We start from the raw sequence: 16,896 nt of genomic DNA, 5'->3' as shown, positions 1-16,896 counted from the left end.
GACACTGACCACTTGTGATCACCCGCAACGCATCTTAACACCAGATGTAATTGGGATCTATAATTGACTAGTCTCTTCTTAATTAAAAAAAAAAAGTAAAATCCTAAACCATAAATCAAAAATCGTTTTTTCATAAACGAGGGGCGAGTTGAAATAATTGTTTGTGGTAATCAACATTATGCCACAAATGCTGTTAATTGAGCTTAATTTGTACTGAACCCGGAACATTTCTATAAGTAATTCTTTAGTATGTTTATTTAGCCATTTTCCTCATGGGGACTGTTAGCTGGTCTCCACGGTGCAGATTATTGATTTCAGGTTTTTACTATCCTTGTAGGGACATTTAGTCTCCACAATGTAAGCAAAACCTGACCCACACACTCACACAGAGATATATTTGGTCAAGAGCATGACAAGTGCCATCTTAGCTCTAAATTCCAACATTTCAATTGGCTTTCCTATGTAAACTCAAACAAAAGCAATTTCCCCACACAAAACACCTTAATTTCCTCTGTAAAGACACACAAAACTCTCCATTCAAATCGACCAGCTATTTTGATGAGAGTGAAGGAGTGAACGAGCGAATGAATAAACAGGTGGGTGAACAAACGATTGAGTGAATGAATGAATAATCAGCAGCGCTTCAATAATGAGGATATTTCCTGTCGGCTTTCAGGGGCTGTAGAACAGATGTACACACACAGCAGATGTGTGCTGTTGGAGACACATCTGAAAGTTCATCTCGATGGAGGCCCTTTTAAAAAACACTTTCTGTTCTGATATTGTTTTTTGCATATTTCTTTGTTCCTCTGTCTTGCTAAACCATGCCAGAACTGGCCCGAGGAAAAAACGGTAAAAATCTTTGGCACTATGCAAATCTTTGAAGCTATTTGGAGAGAGATGACTTACGAAAATTACGAGCATATCGTCAGACTCCAGTTTGAATGCACATGAAACACAACAGGGGAAATTTTCCTCAAAGATAAGTATGCAGAAACACACACAAAAACACCCCCACACACACCGTAGACTTACCCCATTTGTTTGGACTAAAGATACTTTGGCTTGAAACTGAAATAATTTTTACAATAAAAGGTTAAATTTATGAATTATAACTTTTAAATTGTAAAGCAAACATACGAACAGTAAACATATGAAAAAAGGCCTATATATTAAAGCTAATTAGCCACATATAACCGCATGATAATTACTTGATTGTGGCGACATTTTTACTAAATTATTTTGTGTGGCTCCTTACATGTACAGTATTGCGGCAGATCCAAAGGTCAAATGTCCACTGTGTGGCGTTACAAATGAGTTTAAGATTAACGCTCTATCAATATTTTAATAAAGAAAACCAACCAACCTCCCTACACTAATCCTAACCGATTGTGTCATACAAACAAATGTGTGATGAAAAACACAACTCCTGAAGCAACCACGTCGTTAAGCGTTGATTCTATGACATTTCCAGCTCACGTGTCGACTTGCATGCTTTTCAGGACTCATACCCCAGTCCTCCACATTGCATCAGTTGAGTTACGGCGTAAATTGATTGCCCTTGAACAAGCTATTTAATTAGTTGGTTATGTAATGCAAACATTAACATGTATCACCTTACATGTCATGCATTACACCAGAAGTGTTTAGATGTCATTAGATAGCATTGCATGAGGAACAGGGTGAAAAGTAACGAATCTGCCATTTCACTCGTGATATCTGTGAAAGGGAATAAACCTTGTTGTTTTAGCACCTCTATTGTTTATTTCACGAGCCATGTAAAAATATTTTTTGCAAAATTGTAAGTATAGTATTGTGATTCTAGGTTGCATTTAGAAACACATTTGTTAAATCTTTAACATTGGCATAAAGTTGTATGACCCACAAACTGTTAACAATATCCAAACAGAAGGAAATTCATGTAATTTCACTAGATTTCTCTAAATTAGAATTTTGAACAGAGGTTCAGCAGTTTTATTGAATGACACAATGGCAATGGCTTTGTCAAGATGATGTGGAGTCCCATATCACATGTATTGTGAATTTAGGGCCAAATGAACACAGACGTACAGTGGTCTCTTTGTAAGTGAGTGCAGTGTGAGTATGATCGCTATGGATCTCCATTGTGGTGCCCATGGGAGCAGATGTCACTGGCATTCTTTCAATTCTCTCTCTCTCTCTCTTTCTCTCTCTCTGTGATGGAGAGACTGTGTTCTGTGCTCCAGTCTTTTTAACTGCTCATCGCAATGAACGCTTACATTTGATCTGTGAAGCTGATTTTCTTCCTTTTTTCCCCTCTCTTTCCCTCCTTTCCTCATCACAAAGAAAACAAAAGACTTTACTTTACTTTTAACAGCCTCTTGTCCACTGTACGAGCTCACAGCTCACTGGATGGCTTATGTTTGTTTCTCTCTGTTTCTCTGAGCCTGGAGCCGGAAGGGAAGTCCCTGTGCTGGGTATACAGGCGGGTGTATTATTTCATTAAGTGCTTTTGAGTCCAGAAAGGGATATCAGAACAAAACTTCAGACTCAGCGTGACAAGGTCACGACCTCTGACAATTTTTGCCTGGCCCAGGACACCCCGTACGACACACACACCCATTCTCTTGCCTTTCAAACAACATGCACACTAGGGATGGGCACAAATATGCAACATGACAGCAATGATTGATCATGAAAACAAACACAATTATTTACTTTAAAGGAATGTGCAAGGTTCAATACAAGTTAAGTTCAATTGACAGCATTTGTTGCATAATGTTTCGTCCCAAGTTTATTTAAAAAAAGCAAAAATTGCGCACCTACAATGAAAGCGAATTGGGCCATAAATGTTAAATAACACACTGATTCAAAAGTATAGCCACCAGACGTAAAACTTATGCGTGTTAACATGATTTTAGTGTGGAAACAAATTTATGTCTTCTGGGTATACTTTTGAAAAAGTGTGGATTTTAACGTTTTTGGACTGTCCCCATTCATTTCTATTATAATTGCCTTGTTGTAGATGTGTTTTTTGCCTTTTGTTTTTTTTTTATAAATGAGGGACAAGCCAATATTATTATTTTTTGTTTGTGATAAAAAAAAAAATACCCTCCAAAGTACTCGGGTGATTTATCTGTCAAGAATAAGTACCAAAATGCCTATCCGTAATACATTCATAGCAAGACTTCAGAAGTCACTGTCAAAGGATAACGAGGACGTTGAGAGGTGAGAAAACAGAGGAATGGGTGATGAGGGGACATAGAGACAGAGGGGGAGTGGAGGTGGCTAGGGGGGCCTGAAAAAGGAGGGCGGTAGAAGGTTAGACAGAATTGGGCATTGTAAAAGCGAGAGCACCACGTTCTGTTGATCTGAACTGATCCAAAGAAACAAAACCGCATTGTTCCTCGCAGATGGAAGCGAGTGTCGTCAAGGTAACAAGATTAATCTCCCCTTTCTGTGCTTCCTCTGGTGGAGAGTGCTAATCGGCGGGTTTCTTTCACGCTAAAGCTAGCCTCAAAGCCGGGCCTCTAACAAGCCCTCTAATTAGCCGCAATTACAATGAAGACAACATGATGAGATAATACAAATTTGCAAAATAATGACATACCACGACAAAATATTCCTCCTACTAAGCAGCGGGTTTGTTCTTGCTCTCTCCCTCTCCTCAGAGCCACAATGAGCCGGGGCCCTCGTAAAGCCGCTCGGCAGGATGGTGCTGCATTATCAGGCACAGAGACTCATTGTCACCATGCTGTTTTCTTCAATCACCAGTCCATTGTCTGGAGTCTTAAATAAAAAACGACTCGAATACATGCACACATAATGATCCCCTTCTCACCAGCATACAGAGCGGACAGCACTACACATCAAACACACACTCACACACACTGGCCCCTGATGGACTCGGGGCCGAACACACAAGCAAAGGTGTTTCACAACACAATTAGTGTGAGAGAAACCAGGAGGGGGAGAGAGAGATCTGAAAGAAAATAGGGAGAAAATGATTGAGAGAACAAATGAAGAGGGAAATGAAGGAGAAACGAATGCTCGAGGAACAAACAAGTGCGAACACAAAAGAGTGATTGGAGAAGCAGACCGGAAATAAGGAGGAAGAAAGGAAAGAGTGATTGAAGGATAAAAAGTACAGTACCAGGGAGAGAGATGAGTGATAAAGCAGCCTGTTTCATCTGGATAGATAAAAATTTAACAGCCCTCAGTCACCTCAACAACACACATTTATGACAAGCATGACACAAAGAAAACACACACACACAGATATGGAGACAAAAAAAGACAGAATGACTACTGATAACCACATAAAAGACTTAAATATGATGTAAAAACAAAAGTAGATTGAAAAAAGATAGGAAGATTTCAGAAAGCATATAGATTTATGTATTTAAGGGACACTTTTGTTTTTCTATCATGGTGGGGACTTTCCATTGACTTTTATACTGAGCTAATGATATTTTCTATCTCATAACAATGCAGGCAATCCTGACCAACACACACACTTACGGTCTCTATAGAAAAACACAGGACCGATAACATGACGCTTTAAGTTATTTAAGGGTGCTTTCACACTTGGTTTGTTTCCTTGGACCAAACCCGAGTTCATTTCCTCCCCCTGCCGCTTCCCTGCTGGTCTCTGTTCATATCATATTATTTGGCTCCGAACTGCGGACCGATTACGTCATCAACATGAGTACAAGTGGCAGCTGTTTACCACTGTAACTAGGTAACAACTCGAGAAGACATCACTGTGTTAATTGAAGTATTAATGTTTGTCTCTTTGGATTTACCATGAAAACTTGCCATGCACAAAACAACACTTGTGTTTGTCTCCCGCGGATGCATTGAATGTGCAATGATGTGATGTATATTAGCGTTTGTCTGGAAGAGATGTTGGAAGAGATGTGAAGAATGTGAGCTGCTCTCTGAAGAAGGTGTATTTGGACACAAGCAGGTATGAGAAATGCATTATACCATAATAATTGCGATCATGAGCCTGTGAAGACGCAAATTATACGGCATCACAGGCGGTTCACTTCCGCAATTTGGTACGATTGCATCAGCAGCAAACCGTACCAGAGTTCACATGAACCGTACCCCAGAGCACCTTTTCAAGTGGACCCGAGAGCAGTTCACGGGTGCGCACCCAAGTTCGGAAAACAGCGTTCATGTTATACAAACGAACCGAACTTTGACGTCATTCGACCCTGGGTGCCCACCAAAATTGCCAGTGTGAAAGCACCCTAAAAGTCCAAATCAGCCCACATTGTTATAGGAATGTTAAGTGTTCAATACAAGTTAAGCTCAATCGACAGCATTTGCAGCATAATGTTGATTATGACAAAAAAATAATTTTGACTTGTCCCTTGTTTTTTAAATAAGCAAAAATCTGGGTTACAGTGAGGCACATACAATGGAAGTGAATGGGGCCAGTCCATAAACATTCATATTTACACTTCTTCAAAAGTATAGCCACAAGATGTAAACATTATACATGTTAACATGATTTTAGTGATAAAATCGCTTACTAACTGTATTTGTGTAAAGTTATATCAAATATAACTACTTTGTTGTCATGACGATGTAACATAAGACATCAAAAACCTTGTAACTTGGTAAACACTCTAACACTGGTAAATTCCTGATTTTATCACACTAAAATGATTTTAATATGTACAGTATCATGTTTACATCTTGTGGCTATACTTTGGAAACAGTGTGTATTTTAATGTTTTTTAACTGGCCCCATTCACTTTTATTGTAAGTGCCATAAACATCTATGAAGGACAAGTTGAAATTATTTTTGTGGTAATAAACAATATACCACAATTGCTGTTAACTGAGTCTAAATTGTTTTGAACCTGGATCATCAATAGACATGCTAAACGATTTTGCACATTGTCACACTGCATCTCTACAGCCCAATTAAAAGGCTGTCCATGATTGGATGAGTCACTTTCAATCAACAAACACTAAGCATGATGCCAGAATTCTTCAATAAATGTGCTATGACATCACAATGACAAGGAGTTTAGAGTGTATCTGAAATGACCAGTTGCAGAGACGAGACTGGTTGGTTTAGGGGAAGCTAAAGCAAAGACTCAGAAGCAGTAATGAAAAAGCATCAAAAAGGCCCTCATCAGAGACAGACGACCTCACTGCACTGTTTGATGTCTATTCCTCATCATTAACCTAACCTGCATTCATTAACACAAACATAGTGGCTATACTCAAAAGACGCCGCTCCCCTGTTCCGCTTTTTCCCCTGTTGTTTTGCCGCTACACCTTATTAGGGACTGAACTCAAACCAAATAATTATTTCAGAGTCATTAAAAGAAAAAGATGAATAATGACACTGGGAACACTGGAGAGTTGCTCTCATTTCTTAAACAGAGATATTTCTCTCTTTACTTTTGTGTAAACAAGTTCAGTGTGTAATGAGCAGAAAAAGAATAAAGGCAAGACACCTGAGCTGAGACCAAATTTTTATCCTGTATTAAAAGCTGATGTTCTTTTTCTGATCACAATAGCACTATTACCATAAAAACAAAGTTGTATACTTTTATTTTTATTTTTATTTTCTTGTGTCAGACTTACAGTAGTTATTCTTAAACTGCTCAAAAAAGGAGTATATCTATCTACCGTATGATCAACTCTTGTGTCTGTCTGTCATTTGACTTGCACAGATTTACAATTTATTTTGTATCTATTTTGTAGATGCACTTAAGCAGTGTGTGAGTAAGGGTATATATGATGTATATACAGCTTAGATAAGTGTTTGTTTGGTATTTCTGCCTAACAATTTTTTTATTCTGTATGTCAAAATCTCACAAGTGACACAGAGCTGTGGAGTTTACCTGTCTTCAGCTTCACCTGTCTTCATTCCTCCTCTAGAAAGTGTGAGTTTGTGTTTGGATCACTCAATGGAAAATCTGGAATACACAACCATTAAAGAAACAGTTAGTGTGTTTACGTACACAGCCTGTATAATCTATCCATGACCTTAGAACTTTTTTACTGTTACAGCATGAACCCATGACTAAGAATCATGACTCATGACTGAGAATTTTTAGGTTACACTTTACAATAAGGTTCTATTCATTACCATTAATTAACACATTACAGTAGGTATCATGAACTAAAAACATTTTTTTTTTTTTTTTTGCAGCAGCAGCAGCATTTCTTAATCTTGGTTAATTTATCAAAATAAAATTGTTCATGTTCATATTCATTAAGTAATGTTAACATGGAACTTTTGATGTAAAAATGCATTAGTATATGTTAAAACTTACATTGGAAACATTGGCAACACTTTACAATAAGGTTGTATTCATTAACATTAGTCAATGCAATAGTTAACAAACTAATAACGAACAATACTTTTACAGCATTTATTAATTAATACTGGTAAATGTTAATTTCTACATATACTAAAGCACTTTATCATTAAATGTTGTATATGTTAAATTTGGTTTATGAATTATGAACTAACAAAAACAATTGTGTTAAAAATAAATTAACATTAAACAAGATGAATAAATGCTGTAAAAAAGCAACGTTCATTATCAGTTCATGTTAACTATTGTGTTACCCAATGTTAACGACTCAGTGCAACCTTATTGTAAAATGTAACCATATTAACAAGTCATCAACACAAAGCACCCCAAAATGTCAATGAAAAATATATGATATTGCAGTAATTACTTTGTATACAGTATATATATCAGTGGTGTAGTAGTGTCTGAAGAGGTGGGCATACTGTGAATTTATGAATATATATATATATATATATATATATATATATATATATATATATATACACACACACATTTACATTTGTGCTCAAAAGTTTGTATACCCTGGCAGAAATTGTGAAATTTTGGCATTGATTTTGAAAATATGACTGATCATGCAAAAAAACTGTCTTTTATTTATGGATAGTGATCATATGAAGCCATTTATTATCACATAGTTGTTTGGCTCCTTTTTAAATCATAATGATAACAGAAATCACCCAAATGGCCCTGATCAAAAGTTTACATACCTTTGAATGTTTGGCCTTGTTACGACACACAAGGTGACACACACAGGTTTAAATGGCAATTAAAGGTTAATTTCCCACACCTGTGGCTTTTTAAATTGCAATTAGTGTCTGTGTATAAATAGTCAATGAGTTTGTTAGCTCTCACTTGGATGCACTGAGCAGGCTAGATACTGAGCCATGGGGAGCAGAAAAGAACTGTCAAAAGACCTGCGTAACAAGGTAATGGAACTTTATAAAGATGGAAAAGGATATAAAAAGATATCCAAAGCCTTGAAAATGTCAGTCAGTACTGTTCAATCACTTATTAAGAAGTGGAAAATTCAGGGATCTCTTGATACCAAGCCAAGGTCAGGTAGACCAAGAAAGATTTCAGCCACAACTGCCAGAAGAATTGTTCGGGATACAAAGAAAAACCCACAGGTAACCTCAGGAGAAATACAGGCTGCTCTGGAAAAAGACAGTGTGGTTGTTTCAAGGAGCACAATACGATGATACTTGAACAAAAATGAGCTGCATAGTCGAGTTGCCAGAAAGAAGCCTTTACTGTGCCAATGCCACAAAAAAGCCCGGTTACAATATGCCCGACAACACCTTGACATGCCTCACAGCTTCTGGCACACTGTAATTTGGAGTGACGAGACCAAAATAGAGCTTTATGGTTACAACCATAAGCACTCTGTTTGGAGAGGGGTCAACAAGGCCTGTAGTGAAAAGAATACCATCCCCACTGTGAAGCATGGTGGTGGCTCACTGATGTTTTGGGGGTGTGTGAGCTCTAAAGGCACGGGGAATCTTGTGAAAATTGATGGCAAGATGAATGCAGCATGTTATCAGAAAATACTGGCAGTCAATTTGCATTCTTCTGCACGAAAGCTGCGCATGGGATGCTCTTGGACTATCCAGTATGACAATGACCCTAAGCACAAGGCCAAGTTGACCCTCCAGTGGTTACAGCAGAAAAAAAGTGAAGGTTCTGGAGTGGCCATCACAGTCTCCTGACCTCTCCAGATCTCAAAAACGTGGTTCATGCAAGATGACCAAAGACTTTGCATGACCTGGAGGCATTTTGCCAAGACGAATGGGCAGCTATACCACCTGCAAGAACTTGGGGCCTCACAGACAACTATTACAAAAGACTGCATGCTGTCATTGATGCTAAAGGGGGCAATACACAGTATTAAGAACTAAGGGTATGCAGACTTTTGAACAGGGGTCATTTCATTTTTTTCTTTGTTGCCATGTTTTGTTTTATGATTGTGCCATTCTGTTATAACCTACAGTTGAATATGAATCCCATAAGAAATGTGTTTTGCCTGCTCACTCATGTTTTCTTTAAAAATGGTACATATATTACCAATTCTCCAAGGGCATGCAAACCTTTGAGCACAACTGTATATACAGAACATCTGTAAAATGTGTAAGAAATATATTTTTTCCATAAAAATATTGCCTGTTGTAATCATAGTCCCACATGAAATTACAAAATGTATATCAGGGTAAGTTTCTTGCTGGCATGGTGTACAGTACACTACTAAGAACCATGGTGTGGTAACTTGATGTTATATTTGTATTTAAATTAATAGGTCTCATTAATGTTGCTTTCATTAGGCTTCTATGAAAATTGTTAAAACTTTATAATTACTCTAGTTAATAATCTAATACATACATATTACGCAGTAAACTGTTAAGCATTTCATGGCTAATATGAGTGTAGTTATGTTCATGTTAACACATTGTCTTGTATTACCATAAAAAGCCTACATAAGAATTAATGGTTATTTGTTTTATTTGTGTACTATTATGTGCTATTCTGTGTCTAGTGAAATTGTTTTCCTACTTAGAAATATAATTGATTTGATACCATGTGAAAAAGGCACCACCGACAGCAGTAAAAGGCCCAAAAAACAAAAACAAAAAAAACATTTGATATAATTATGGAACATAATATTTACATATACAAATATATACACTACCGGTCAAAAGTTTCAAAACACTTGCCTGAAATGTTTCTCATGATCTTAAAAATCTTTTGATCTGAAGACGTATGCTTAAATGTTTGAAATTAGTTTTGTAGACAAAAATATAATTGTGCCAACATATTAATTTATTTCATTATAAAACTAACATTTATTTAAAAAAAAAAAAGTTTTTGAAATTGATGACTTGGACCAAATAATAAAGAAAAGCAGCCAATAAGTGCCCAACATAGATGGGAACTCCTTCAGTACTGTTTAAAAAGCATCCCAGGGTGATACCTCAAGAAGTTGGTTGAGAAAATGTCAAGAGTACATGTCTGCAAATTCTAGGCAAAGGGTGACTACTTTGAAGATCCTAAAATATAACACAGTTTTGATTTATTTTGGATTTTGTTTAGTCACAACATAATTCCCATAGTTCCATTTATGTTATTCCATAGTTTTGATGACTTTACTATTATTCTAAAATGTGAAAAATAATAATAATAAAGAATGAGTAAGTGTTTCAAAACTTTTGACCGGTTGTGTGTGTGTGTATATATATATATATATATATATATATATATATATATACACATATATAGACACACACACACACACACACACACACACACACACATCATATTTATTATATTTGGTAGGACCACCTTTAATGCTATTTCTCACTTTTGGTCTCTGTCAGCATGTTGACACTGACTTTTCTATTTTTTTTTTTGGTGTGTGTGTGTGCAATAAATAAATAAAAATAAAAATTATATCAAGTTCGATGGATCTTCAAATGTTTTTAAACAGCCATACACAAGTCATTCCACAAGTGCTTAGTTGGACTGAGGTCACTTCAGGACATGAACCATTTTGAGTTTAAGCCACTCCAATGTGACTACTGTAGTATGTTACAGGTAATTGTCCTGTTGGAACAGGAGTTATTTTCTGGATCCCAGTGATCTTCCGGATTACAGCATGCTTTCCTAAAGCATTTTTCTTTTTCTTGTTTTCGGTCCATCCATTTCCCCCCTCCTATCTTTATGAGTTTTCCAGTGCCTGCCCCAGAGAGGGATCCCCAAAGTATCCACTGTGCTCCACTGTGAGGGTGGTGTTCTAATACATTGTTTTTTATTTAGGTCTGTGCCAAACATTGTGCTTAAGGTCCAAAAAGTTCAATTTTGGTATTATCAGACCATATAATATTCCTCCAAATTTTTGAGGCTTTCACATGCCTTTGGGCAAACACCAGCCGAGATATGAGTGTCGTCAACAAAGGCTTTGTTCTTGCAATCCTTCTGTCGGTAAGATTGAATTGTGCTTGCTCTTGTTGACTAATGCACAGGTTCTTCCATCTCTGTCATGGAAGTCTGCAACTCCTTTTAGAGTACGTGTAGGTCTCTCCAAACTTCAGATTTTATTGTCTAGATCATCAGTTTTGGAGGACAGTCGGTTATGGAGTACTTCAAGTTGACAAGTGCTAAAACATTTTAAAACACATCATGGTTTGTGCTGTAACACAAAAAAAATCAAAGAGTTCTGAGGGGGTGAATACCTTTAATTAGCCCTATATGTATTTATATATACAGTATGTAAGTGTGTGAGAGGGAGGGGGAGACACAGAGAGAGCACAGAAACGGGGAATGTGGGTTAATATGTGTGACTCTGTGACTGAGGATCATTACGAGATGAAAGGAATGATGTGCAGGGCCCATAATGAGACTGCAGTGTGATTAATACTGACACTTTGAGCTGTCTCTAATTACTCTAATTCAATCGGCCCCATTCAACACACACGCACACGCACACACACACACACAGAGACAACACACTTATGTGAATGCACATGTACAACATCCTCTCTCTCTCTCAAATACAGATGTACAGTTTCTGACGGAAGCTGTTAAAACTTGTTCTTTTAAAATGAAGCCAAATCAGTTAGCGTGTGGAGCGACCTCGATGGATAGTACAGGGAAAATGCAAATGCAGTCAGACGTTTAAAACAGTGTCCAACTGGTTAGTGTAAGAGAACAGAAATGGCTGTGTTCCAAGTGTATATTGAATATGAAAACTCAATCAAATAGGAAAGTGTAAACAGGCCCACACTTGTGTTCAGGAAGTTACAAGAAGAGGATAGCGGAGTGTGCGTGTGTGTGATAGCATTGGGGAACCCCAGTGCGGTGTGTGTTTGAGTGTCTCCTGGATTCGCTGGTGCAAAATCACTGCACTGCTCTGAAGAGAAATCTCCCTCCTGTTGGAATTAGCTGCGCTGCTTGACTGACGACCTCGTTAACAAGTGACAGCATGCGATTCAATTTCATCTTTATTTTGTGCAGCAATCTGAAAGGATGTTGCTGCCAATTATAATAATTAAGACAGCGGATTTGTTCACTTGTACATGGGGAAGGATGGCTTTAATTAGCCAAACGGTTCTAGAATATATTTGGACTTGATGCTCGAGTCCGACACTGTCTACTCACTGCTGTTTACACAGTGAAGGAGTCCGATAGATCTATTTTAAACGGTTTTTGCTCTTTCTCTCCCACTGATATGCAAACACACAGCTGCATGAGTTAAAGGATAATACGTGCTTGTTAAGAAACAGATACAAAGATAAATTCCCCTGCCATTTAGTGCATAATGAGGCCTCTGTCTGAACCGATAGATAGATAAAAATGAAGAGGGAACTGTCTTTTTAAAGACAGGAAATCACTTATCCTGTTTTATCCAGAAATGAAAACTCTGTAATCATTAACCCAACCCTTTTATTGTTCCAATATGTATGACTTTTTTTCTTCTCTGGAACACAAAAGGAGATGTTAGGTAGATTGTCTTGGGTGCTCTTTACCATTCAATGAAAGCAAACATGACCAGGGTCTGTCAAGCTCCAAAAAGGACAAACAAAAAAGCACAGCAAAAGCACCATAAAGGTAGTTCATAATAGTAAACCAAGTAGAACAAGTAGTCAGTCATACAATAGCTTTGAGTGATCAAAATTTAGAGGGATAGTTCAAACATGTATGACTTTCTTTCTTCTGTGGAACACGAAAAGGAGATGTTAGACAGAATGGCAGCCTCAGTCACAATTCATTTTTATTGTATGAAAAAAGATGCAGTAAAAGTGAATGGTGACAAAGACTAACATACAGTCTAACATCTACTTTTGTGTTACACAGAAAGAAAATCATGTGGGTTTGCAACAACATGATGGTGAGTAAATTATAACAGAATTTTCATTTTTGGGTGAGCTGTTCCTTTAAGTGGTTATTTAGAAAAAAATATTCACTTTCCACTGTGGTTCTCATTTCTGCTTTGTGCTTATTAAAAAAAAAATGCTTGAAAGGCACTGTTCACGTTGAAGCTAAACGCGACATTGAAAGTTTGAATATGCAGAAGAGCAAATTAGATTTAAGAGCTACGCTGGAGAGTAGGGGTGGGTATTGATACAGATTTCCTGATTTGATTCGATTCCGATTCACAAGCTCTCAATTCGATATCAATTCAAATTGGTATATTTCCATTATAATGTCCATTTTGCTTACATATGAAAGAAATTCTCTCCCAGCTAATGCTGTAAATTATACAAGGGACCTTCTAACTAGGTAAATTACAAAAATATACATTTTACTAATTATATTTTATTAGTTTTTCATCATTTTGGTCATATTTTTAGCTTTTAAAAAATAAATATATCAAAGTATTTAATCAACAAATATGATATTGTATTGCATATATTGTATTTTGTTACATGTTTATTGTATAATTGCATAATTTGTACTATTTACAGGTATTAACCTTGAATTGTTGAACACATACTAAAAACCAGTACTGTCTCTTTAAGGAAACTCAGCATTTGTGAAAACAGCATCTTTAAATTAGCGCATGTTAACCTGAGAAACTGGAATGGCTTTATATCATCTGTGCAATGCCTGATTAGAATTAAATGTTCATTGTTTGTGGTTTTTGATCGACAACTGACTGTAAGGAACAGAAAGGGTTTTAAAAGAGACATTATTCAATGACAAATGGGTTGCGTTGGTCTCGTGTTTGGACGCATTACACGGAACCAATTTTACTCTCAACACGCAGTGAAAGGATCTCGCTGCTGAATACTTCACCACTATACTACATGATTACTGGTGAGTAAAATGTAAACATTTACCAGCCAGTTGCCAAATACACCAATCAGCCACAATATTAAAGCCACCTGCCTAATATTGTGTAGGTCCCCCTCGTGCCGCCAAAACAGCGCCAACCCGAATCTCAGAATAGCATTCTGAGATACCGTTCTTCTCACTACAATTGTACAGAGCGGTTATCTGAGTTACTGTAGACTTTGTCAGTTCGAACCAGTCTGGCCATTCTCTGTTGACCTCTCATCAACAAGGTGTTTCCGTCCACAGAACTGCTGCTCACTGGATGTTTTTTGTTTTTGGCACCATTCTGAGTAAATTCTAGAGACTGTTGTACATGAAAATCCCAGGAGATCAGCAGTTACAGAAATACTCAAACCAGCCCATCTGGCACCAACAATCATCCATGCGATTATCTAATCAGCAGTGCAGTGCATAAAATCATGGCGATATGGGTCAGGAGCTTCAGTTAATGTTCACATCAACCATCAGAATGGGGAAAAAAAAATGCATTTGGACTGTAGCATGATTGTTGGTGCCAGTCTCAGAATGCTTTTCTGAGATGCGGGTTGGCGCTGTTTTGGCGGCATGAGGGGGATCTACAAAATATTAGGCAGGTGGTTTTAATGTTGTGGCAGATCGGTGTATATACATTTTAGTCACATAGCATGAAATTTGGTTGCAAATGTAGGTGATTACCTCTCATTGTAGTAGCGCAAGGGTATTCAATTAAAGTTCCAAGAGGTCCGGTCTTGACATTTCCTTCACAGAAAAGGTCCGGACAATTATAACTTACACTGTGTCAGTAGTCAGTAAGGCTATGATATAATAACAATTTTATTTTTATTTTTTTGGAATAGTTATAATACATTTCCAAGTTGGCAGCATTAGTACTTTGTAACAGAAGAAAATAAAATCCTAAACAGTCAAAATAGTCTCTTCACAACTGGGCAAGGATGAGGACACTGGTGTCCCAGAGACTACCAAAGTAGTGGAGTATGGGGAATCTTCAGCCAAAAAAATACAATAGATGAGGGTTCGTCAATCAAGTACCCTTTGATATAATTATTAGGAGATAAGATGAACTGTACGTTTTGAAGCTGAGTGATAGCAGTCCAGTATTTGTGTTTGAATATTTTTACATTCAGAATATATATTTTCCTCAAAATGAGAACCAACAACAAACAAACAATGTACATCACAACAGTGCAGCTTAAAAATACTGTCTGCTGTAGTTAAGTATGGGCTGACTATAAAATAATGGAAACATTCTCATCTTAAGCAGAGAACTTGTCATTTCAAAGTTTTGGATGTCTTTCCTTGCCATCCATGCCAGAGATGATGAAATCTCTTATTAATTTTCACAAAATGAAAACAAAGACTCGTAACATTTTTTTTTTTTATAGTCTAAAGGCACTCTGGAGCCACATTAAATTGTCCTGTCACAAACCTGGCTTAGCTGAACTGTCAGAGTCATATCAGACACATGAAGATGAATTATTGTTTTCTGCTGTGTATTTTAGCGAAAGATGTCGGTATCCATCAATACTGCTGTGCTCTCTGTATGTCTCCGCTACAGTCTACTGTCATTAAAATAACCGCGTCTGCAGCTCTACTACTATATGCAGCACCTCATGTCTACTCACATAAATGTGGGGAAGAGTGGCAACATGTGCGGTGCGGGAAAGGGTATAAATACTGGCTATATATTTTTTTTGCTTGCTCATATGATTCTGTTGCAGACATTTAACATGCTAGTTTAAAGGGCCATTCACACCAAGCGTGTGTAAGCATACCTTTTATACATGTATGATTACACAATCAATTAGCCAGGTGTCAGCTAACTAGCACAAAGATTTAGATCTCGGTCCAGATTGAATTGTCCTTGTACCCCTGTAGTAGAGTGTTGCGCATAAAGTAAAAGACAGATCTTGGGTTTCAGTATCTACATCGAGATCATTCAAATGAAGACTGCGATGCATCGGAAAATCTGTATTTTTACCCACCCCTACTGGAGAGGAAGATTTTCAGTAAATAATGTGTTAAATTTAAAAGAAAGCTTTCGTTTGGCCTCTGAAGATTTAGAATATAGCACACAAGTCATATGGCCTACATTTATAAGGTTTGATAATGTTTTAATTGTATGGAAAAGCATCTCCTTTTAAAATCCACAGAGGTCAAACAGATTTGGAACAACATGAGAGTTAGTAAATGATGATGAACTATTCGTTTAACCACTAAAGGTTTATGACATGGCACAATACCCTTTCAGAATGTTTAAACATTGGGTTCCTATGTCTACCAAGCAACTATGTTGGTCTGTATATATACAGTACATACGTGTGTATATGTGTGTGTTCAAGGTGAGAACAGTTAGTATGTGGGACGAGAAGCTTTAGACATTACCGGGTGAAAGGCTCTTTGTTGGAGAGAGAAGAAGAAAGGGGTCGGGAAGAAGGGGGGGTTAGTTAAGCAGGATAATGCACTTCATTGTGTTTAGTAGAGGAATGTGCAGAGGTATGGTTCAAATCAATGCCCTGCACACTGCCATTGTCCCACACTTGCAGCCCCTCGCTACCTAGGCGACCCCCTGCCAGAATTAGCATGCTCCACCCCCCAGCCTGCACTTGAAGGAAGAAAGCGATTAAACTGGACCTGGGGGTAATCCCTCCGTGTGTGTGTGGGGCTCGATGTATAATAAGGAGCAGACGTAAGATGGGGCCCAGGTCTAGTCTGCCATGACTTGGCCTTAATTAGAAGAGACACA

At 37.5% G+C, this 16,896-nt stretch overlaps 1 protein-coding gene across 1 annotated transcript in view; it reads right to left on the bottom strand.

Moving 5' to 3' along the window:
• The window catches only part of LOC127435463 (transcription factor SOX-5-like), a 153,706-nt gene that overhangs the window by 124,023 nt on the left and 12,787 nt on the right, over positions 1 to 16,896 (bottom strand). The window contains exon 2 of the mRNA XM_051688989.1: positions 6,852 to 6,926. Coding sequence (XP_051544949.1) covers positions 6,852 to 6,877 — 26 coding nt within the window. The 5' untranslated portion in view covers positions 6,878 to 6,926. The remainder of the gene's footprint in view (positions 1 to 6,851; positions 6,927 to 16,896) is intronic.

Source organism: Myxocyprinus asiaticus, chromosome 45 (genome assembly GCF_019703515.2).
Source record: "Myxocyprinus asiaticus isolate MX2 ecotype Aquarium Trade chromosome 45, UBuf_Myxa_2, whole genome shotgun sequence".
Classification (NCBI taxonomy): domain Eukaryota; kingdom Metazoa; phylum Chordata; class Actinopteri; order Cypriniformes; family Catostomidae; genus Myxocyprinus; species Myxocyprinus asiaticus.
This window is presented reverse-complemented; position numbering and strand designations above follow the sequence as displayed.